Source organism: Arctopsyche grandis, chromosome 7, assembly GCF_051622035.1.
Source record: "Arctopsyche grandis isolate Sample6627 chromosome 7, ASM5162203v2, whole genome shotgun sequence".
NCBI lineage: Eukaryota > Metazoa > Arthropoda > Insecta > Trichoptera > Hydropsychidae > Arctopsyche > Arctopsyche grandis.
The window spans coordinates 30,236,522-30,245,763 of record NC_135361.1 but is presented as its reverse complement, the minus strand read 5'-3'; the positions used below and the strand labels follow the sequence as shown (position 1 = coordinate 30,245,763).

General features: G+C 33.5%; 1 protein-coding gene across 1 annotated transcript in view; it reads left to right on the top strand.

Moving 5' to 3' along the window:
* The first annotated feature begins 561 nt into the window (after positions 1-561).
* The window catches only part of LOC143914141 (neuropeptide CCHamide-2 receptor-like), a 73,723-nt gene continuing 65,042 nt past the window's right edge, over positions 562-9,242 (top strand). Inside the window, exon 1 of the mRNA XM_077434231.1 lies at positions 562-833. Coding sequence (XP_077290357.1) covers positions 562-833 — 272 coding nt within the window. The remainder of the gene's footprint in view (positions 834-9,242) is intronic.

Sequence of the window (9,242 nt, the reverse complement as noted above, 5' to 3'; positions counted from 1 at the left end):
CTGATATCGCCTACGTACCGCCTTATAAAGGGTAGATCCCTCAGGACGTCTAATCTGTTTACCTACTGTATAGTCACGTATTCGGATATGTATTCCCACGGTATGAGAAGTACAATCATTGTTTCATGCACTTAACTTGTCCCTAATCCTTAAAACCACTTACCCCGGTCACACGGTCTCTCAGGACGCTACCCGGTCTAATCCGATCGCAATTACTCGGCGGCTCTGTTTAGTATACGTTACAATACCAAACCTAAAAATCTAATCTTAAATGAATAAAACCAACCCTGAAAATGTAACTGGTTATAATTTCACTAAAACGTCAGTGAAAATATATTTTCACTTGAAATATAATTTCACTGACATATGTATACATATATGTATGTAGATAAACGTACACACAAGAAGAAAGATAATAATACAAAAAACCATAAGCAATAAATATGTAGCATAAACTTGAAAGATATATGTACATATACACGTATTGATATAAAAATGAAATTAAATATAATTTTTATTTTCTGTTAAAGGTTCAAGCCTTCGCAACGAACATCACCAAACATGGACGAGGAATACGTCAACAGATGGCTGGAGAATGCGACCGAAGCCGTGTTGACAAACGTCTCCTGGTCTAATTTTAAAGCGAACCCTTCAATCCTACCATTAGGAGTGGAAGTAGACGAAGATGTCGAATACACTCCATATGCTGAAAGATCTGAAACTTACATAGTCCCAGTCGTATTTGCGATAATATTTGTCGTAGGCGTACTCGGCAATGGAACGCTGGTCGTAGTATTTCTGAGGCACAGGGCCATGAGAAATGTTCCCAACACGTAAGTATTTTATGTATTCGTGTACATATACACATATTCTATTTTATAATATATTCCAAATTTGGCCTCATATATTTGAGCAATGCAAACAATGTGGATAAAACCCCGCTATGGGGAAGATTTGACTTTAGTACTGATGAAACGTGTATATTATACGGAAAATTATGTCTGAAATTAAAGAAATTAAAGGTTTTCATATCATAGTGATATTTTTTAAGCTTAATGAGCACTAATGAGCACCCATATTAATGTGCGCGCGCAGAATACGGTAGTAAAAGCCTGTTCCCCTTGTTCCTGTTGTACCCTGCTCGCGCAAATTAAGTGAGTATGTACGTGAGTATGTACCGTTTACCATGCACCATTTTTTTTGATCTTTCGACTTAAGATCTTTCGATTTTCGATCTTTGCCTTCCGATATTTGCGTTTTCTGTAATTTAACATTCTGCCTCGTCACAGAGACCGAGCAAATATATGTATATCATAATATTATGGAAAATAAAATATTAGACGGAGATTATTTTACCGTAAGTTAAACACAGGTTCAGTGGTGTTCTCTCATTTAAAAAAAAATCGAATGTCACCAAACATGGCTTCATCTATGAATTTAAGGAATATAAGAAGTATGAAAAACAAAATTCAATAATAAAATATACATACATGTTTACTCATATCATCTATGAGAGAATTTTCGATACAAATTGAGCAAAAGTTCTAGTTCCGGTTGTTCGATTTTATTCAATTTTTTTTTATTACTTAGCATCACTATAAATATTAAATATGAAGAAGATAGAAATAATTTAAAAGCTCAAAGTGAAAGAGTAAAATGTTGATTTAAAAAGAAACGTACTACTTTCGATTTACGAATTATAACCAAAACCTTATCAACTCTAAGTTAGTATTATACATAAAAAATACAAATATAAATTTTAATGGAAAAAATCGGGTGCTCACAACATTTTTGACTTTACTTAGAGAAAAAAATCCCACTTAAATTTAATGTTTTTTTTTAATTTTCATAACATTAATACAATAATTACCAGTGGCGTGCGGTGGTTTTGATGAAAAAATACAATAAGTGTTATTTTTTAAACCACACTTATTATTTATACATTGATTTGGTTCTTCGCTGTTTAGACATGAATTTTTCAATTTTTCAATTTAGAAATAAATTTTTCAATTCAATCAGTTTTTCATACACAGCACACCCAACATCAGCACCCGCCGTCTGCCACTGATACTTACATATAATTGAATTTTCTCGTGTAAAGTACACGTATTTGAAGGGTCGAAAAAAAGGAGTGGAAGAAAAATGGAACAAAATTTAACTGTCGCTTCCAGTTAAACGGGTGTTCACCATATTGTATATATAACTTGGTAATAATCTTAAACTTCTAGTTATGAAATTTCAGTTCAATACTTCTGATTAAAACTTTAAAAACCTCGATTCTCAAGAGCAAAAGTACTACTTCCGGTTGAGGTTAAAATATTTAAAAAGTATTAATGTATTAAATTTATAATTTATTTTACATGCAAAAAAATTCAGTCTGATAGTTTGAGCGGTTGGGGAGACAATTGAATACAAAAACTTTAAAAAAGAAGAGCACCTATAATGGGAGGAACTATTTCCAGTCAACTTAAAAATTTTAGTAACCGAAACTAAGTTTCAGGTCGATAAGACTAACGTTGTTTAAAAAATCCCCAAAATACAGATACACATAACTAGATATGTTATAACACACATATTTTTTTCTAGATCATTAAAACATGATCAATGATCGATTCTGAGTTCGAATCAGTCAAAATCTCGAGTTCGGATTTTCGCATGATCACAAAATTAAACTATTTTTTACGACGTACATACATATTATATATGTACATATGTAAATCCGTGTTTGAATTTCAATTTTTCCTTCATCCTCTCACGCCTTTCACTCTTTCCCCTACATATTTATGATTTTTTTTTCCGAATACTACTTATCTTGTCTTTTGTGTGCTTCTGCGTTCCTCCCGCTATTACTCGCTTAAACCCGGCTATTGCACGAAATTTAACTTAACCATCTAATCACTTATTTTACTAATTGCATCCTAGTATAATTTAAGTGTAAAAATAAACAGCAAATCGGTCGTAAAAAGCGGTTTTATATCAGTTATTTCGAAAAATTTTGTGCTAATTTTTGTGTCAAATCGGTGTCAAACGAGATACATCTCCCTACCTGAATACAAAAAAAGGGTCCTTCGCCAGCCAAGTCGGTCCCACAGAAGCAATAAATCTTCCACATAATTGCTTCCAGCCAAAAATCTTTAACGAACTTTACTTAATAGAATAATAGCAAACAGAAACGGTGTTTCCCAACTGTCTATCAGTTCTTTTTCATATTTAAATTATATTAAAGTAATTCGTGTAATTTTATATACTTTACTAAAGTTATTATTAAAATATTAAATTGCAAACCGCACTCACATATATAAATCCGTTGTCTCCAAAGAGGCGTCTCACGATAAAGATCTGTAAAAAAGTAGTATAACAATTGCTAATCTATTATTATCATAACTAACTACTTTCACTTACAAAGTAACCCTGTTAAATGGCATGTAATAACTCATAAGTGATCCAAGTGATACCTAGGATGACTATATGTCAAAGCTGACCACAGAGAAGAGTTTATGGCGGTAAGAACTCACTCCTTGAATGGAAATCTCTCTCAAGTACCGCCTTTTTCTCAACACATCTTGGATAAATGCGAGAAAAATAATATCCAAACCTCCAACAAGGTAAGAGTGACGATGGATGATAGCTTAGCTAATAGAAACCTGTATTTAGCCACGTACAATGTAAGAACGTTATCGAGTGAAGGAAGTGTGCTTGCATTAGAGAATGAACTAGAAAGTATCAAATGGGATTTAGTAGGACTTAGCGAAGTAAGACGAAAACAGGAAAACCAAATAATCCTAAAAAGTGGTAACTGTCTCTACTGGAGAGGGCTACCAAATGGTAGAATAGGAGGAGTAGGGTTTCTTATCAATAAGAGAATAGAAAGAAATATTATAGAAATAAACGACATATCGGAACGTATATGCTATGTAGTATTAAGAATCTCGAGCAGGTACACTTGTCAAATCTTCCAAGTGTACGCCCCCACATCTAGCCACCCAGACGAGGAAATAGAAGACTTCTACGAAAAACTACAGGGCGCATACGATAATAGCCGCCACCACTTTAAAATAATCATGGGCGACTTTAACGCAAAAATAGGACAAAAGGCAAACACAGAAAGAGCAGTAGGCAATTTTGGTACCGGCCAAAGAAACGACAGAGGCGATCGCCTCATAGAATTCGCAGAACACAACAGGCTCTTCATCACTAATTCATTTTTCAGGAAAAACACCAACAATAAGTGGACTTGGGAGAGTCCTAAAGGAGACAGAAACGAGATCGATTTCATCCTAACAAATGCCCTGCACTCCGTTAAAGACGTTAGTGTTTTAAGTAAAGTAGATATAGGCAGCGATCACAGATTAGTCCGTGCCAAGATGGCCATTAATATAAATTGCGAACGTAGGAAATTAATAAAAGGATGCAGTAACTCTCCAGATTTCGCTCAACTAAGGTCTAGGAAAAAGGAATTCGAACTCGAACTTGGAAATCGATACGGGAAATTAAACCCAGAAGCAGACATCGAGGAATTGAACACTGTAATTAGTTCGGTTCTAACCTCAACAGGTAAGAAATTAGGTGGTTTCAGGAAACAGATTAAATTAAGCAAAATTTCAGCGGAAACAAAAAACCTAATTAAGCATAAAAGGAATTTAGATAGGGATAATAATAAGCAAGAATACAATCTAGTAAATAAGGAAATTAAGAAGAGAATAGTCAGGGATGTCAGGGATTTTAACAGCAAGCTAATAGAAAATACCATTAAGAATAACCGTAGCCTGAAAAAGTGCAAACAGGATCTTTTCTTAGGCAAAAACCAAATGATCGCAATCAGATCAGAGAGCGGAGTAATAATTAGGAATAGAGAAGAAATCATAGACAGAGTTTACACGTTCTATGCAAAACTATACGAGAACGACAACGGCCAATTCCCCACTCTGGAATCGACACACGGCCAAAGGGTTCCTGCAGTATTGCCTAGCGAAGTAGAGGCCGCGCTAAAAACTGCAAAGAATGGTAAAACCCCAGGGGAAGATAATATTCCCATCGACTTACTAAAATGTGGCGGCCCCCCCCTAATTAATATCTTAGCTAGGCTTTTCAGCAAATGCATCCAGAACCAAGCTATACCAGAAGGATGGAATAACGCAACTATCATTTTAATACACAAAAAAGGCGACAAAAGCGATATCAAGAACTACCGACCCATTAGTCTACTTTCAGCGGTCTACAAGCTCTTCACGAAGGTTATTACAGAAAGGCTGAAGAATATCCTCGACGAGAACCAACCTATAGAGCAGGCAGGGTTTAGGGCAAATTTCAGCACAATGGACCACCTCCAAGTAGTTGGCGAACTAATCGAGCGCGCCAACGAATATCAACGGCCACTGTGCCTAGGTTTCGTCGATTATGAGAAAGCCTTCGATACAGTTAGTCATAATGCAGTACTTAACGCTCTAAAAACACAGGGAGTGCCGGAACCCTATGTGGGACTGTTAGCTACAATATATAAGAATGCCACAGCTTCAGTTAAAATTTTTTCAGGTACAGATAGATTTAGCATAGGAAAAGGAGTAAGACAAGGAGATACAATCTCGCCCAAGTTATTCAATGCGGTGCTTGAGGGAGTTTTCAGGAAATTGGATTGGGATACAGCCGGAGTAAGCATCAATGGTCGCTTTTTGAGTCACCTTCGGTTCGCAGACGATATAGTTTTAGTAGCTCGTGATTCAGCTGACCTACTTATCAGACTAACACAGCTGGACAGGGAAAGTAGAAAAGTAGGATTAAAAATTAACGTAGATAAGACTAAACTAATGTTCAATAGTTATTGCATGCCTGATAGCATCCCCTTAGATGATAAACCAGTAGAAGTAGTAAATAATTATTTATATTTAGGTCAAATAATTGACATGTCTGGTAGTAAAAATGAAGAGATAAAGAGACGTGTGAAATTGGGGTGGAGTGCATTTGGACGGATGAATGCTGTTTTTAAATCAAAAATGCCACTCTGCCTGAAGAAAAGGATCTTTGATCAATGCGTTTTGCCAGTGATGACGTATGGATGTGAAACTTGGACACTGAACGCCAAGATGCAAAATAAAATCCAATGCACTCAAAGAAGTATGGAACGCTGTATGCTTGGCATAACGAGGAAAGACAGGAAGCGGAACACGTGGGTGAGAAATATGACAAGGGTAGTGGACATAGTGGATAGAGTGAAGAGATTGAAATGGCAATGGGCGGGTCACGTAGCTAGGAGGATGGACGAAAGGTGGACAAAAGAAGTGCTTGAATGGTACCCGAGAGAAGGCAAAAGAGTAAAAGGAAGACCGCAAGGAAGATGGGTGAACGAAATTAGGAAAATGTGCGGAATGAGATGGATGAGTGTTGCGCAAAACAGAGACGAGTGGAAGCGTGTTGGAGAGGCCTTCATCCAGCAGTGGATGGCGAATGGCTGTAAATGATGATGATGATGATATCGAAACAGTAAATATTATACAATTTTTTTTTTTTTGATGAAATTTTATATTATACTATTAAAGCAAATAAGTGAAGCTATAGTGAGATAAAATACGGTTTAAAATTATTCGCGTACATATAAAAATAAGTACATGAAATATGCTTACAGGTAAATTATCTTCACAATTTATATTAAATCTCCTACCTTTAATGGAACCTGAAAAGTTACATATAATATTTAAAATTAATATTCAAGTATTATTATATAAAGATGCACAGCAATATAAAATAATGTGAAAATGCACCAGCTGTTTGTAGTCTCCATAGTAATAGTTGAAGCACCTGTGCCAATCTTCTTCAATATACATTTAAAAAGATTGCACATTATTAAAAAACACTGATATTTATTTTTAATACCGATTAGATTCATTTTAATTATTTTTAAAATTGAAAAAAATTTCAACATGATTAAATAATTTAAATCATTAAGAAAAACGCGCACTCAAGTCACTTTGTATCACAATAAGTAGTTAATAGTCACTAGTAATCGATGTGAATGATGATTCGAACAAAACACGTGGATGCTGCGTACGAAGTACGAATTCGCAGATGATAATATTCAATAAAATTATATTATATAAGACATTTGAATTGCGATTATTTTTCTTAAAAACTTACAGCTTCATTTAAGAACGATAAGATTGTGTCGTTTGATATTTTTAATGATTAAACGAAACGTTAAATATTCGCGCACAAATTTTTCCTAGTATAAGGCTCGTCTGTTATTCGTTGATTGAAATTAAAAAAAAAAAAAAAAAAAAACAAATTAAATTTATTTAATTCAAATATGGGTGTGTACATACATACATATATATGTACATATATAAAATGAAATTTATTGTTTATGCCTTTCTTTCGTTTGATTATATTTAACAAAATCATAATTGAGATGAAGTTACGCCATTGCAAAATCGTCTTCTTACTTTGGGGACTATTAAATGATTATAAACAAAAAATAAAGCTTTTAAATTAACCGTAAAAGACCAGCATAACGGTATTGATTTGTGCATTTTGTGAAAATATTGGGATTATTTTTCGGAATATTAATGTAGCCTGAATCGTTGTGGAATTTTAAAGCCTTAAAATATAATAAGTTTTATTCTTTGGCGTTTGCGTATATTTTTTACGAATTTATTGTAGAGTAAAAACACGATCGAACATTAAATTTCATTACGGTATTTTTTTCGAAAATTTCCGTTCGTTTAATAGCCGGTGTAACTTTTACAAAAGGACAAGAAATAAATTCATTACGCATTTTCAAAGCCCTTTGTCATTTACTCTTTCGCGGAATTTTCTCTTTGTATTTATTTTTATATTTAACGAAACATTTTTTTCGCATTGAAGAATGTCTTCTTACCCTCCCGCATATTATTTATATTTCAATATTTAAAACGATAAATTGGGTGAATGCAATAAAGCGTGCAAATATAAGAAAATTGGATACTGTTACAAAAAACCCTATTTTTGTTATTATTATATGTAAATATACCTATATTAAGAGTACATACGCTTTCATGACTTCATTGAAATGGTGCGTATAATTTTTTATATTTATGGCCTTATTTAGGGCTAGAAAAAAGTCTTTTTAGTGAAATAATATAGGCATGGATTCGTTATTTCGATAAAAAAATGCAATTAATATTTTAGGAACGAGTTAATGTTTTTAGGCAAATGTTTTCACACTTTATTGTTTCGTTGTTTTATTGTGTGAATTAAACGAGACCTTCTGTCCATCCCAAATGTCTTTTTAGACTCGAAAAGGGCGAATAAAACTTGAAATCAAATACAAACACAAACGGCAAAGGATACTGAATGGTGGTTGAACATTTGATCGGCGTACTTTTTACTGGCGGACTTTTCCACGATGGAAGTTTTTACAGTTTATCATAAAATTAAGTGTCTTGAGAATTGGAGGCTGCTAAGAGATGACAAATTGTGATGAAAATTTTTTATGGAATAATTTCTAAAATACTTAAGGAAAGATTTAAATAAATTATGGATTAAAACATTTAAAAAAGTGATTCAGATTATTGCAGTAATTGATATAAATTTCAATATTAAAAACTGATTTTATACGAAGATTTCCAAACAAGCTCATTCAATTATTCAAGACTAGCAAAAGCTATCGAATAGTATGGTTGCTAGTGATTCTTTCATGTACATATGTATATATTTTTTTATTTTTTATTTTTTATTCAATCAATCAAAGTACACTCGTCATTACAGATCACTTCAATGCGACGAGTGTACTATACACATCAAGAAATTATATATATTTTTAATACACAATCATTACATAATTCGAAACCATACATGAAATATACGGCCAGATATTTTTATTTTATATACGGCCGCAAGGATCATTGAATTACTTTTAACAATTAATTAAGTACAGAATTACTCCATTGAGACATCTATGGATTTTTAGATTTTGTGCACAATTTCTACAATTTATAAACAGAATAAATACAGATGATGGCAGTCGATAATAAAATATTTAGGAGTAACGTTTGATAAAAGAATGAGATGGGCACCTCACATTGAGGCAGCGAAATGCAAGGCGATGCGGGGTATATCCTCAATATATCCAATATTTAATCACCATAGTTCTTTATCAACTCAAAATAAAATAAAATTATATCGCGCGCTCATATTACCATTATTAACCTATGCTTCACCTGTATGGAATAACGCCTCGAATACTAATCTTTCCAAGCTCCAAGTAATACAAA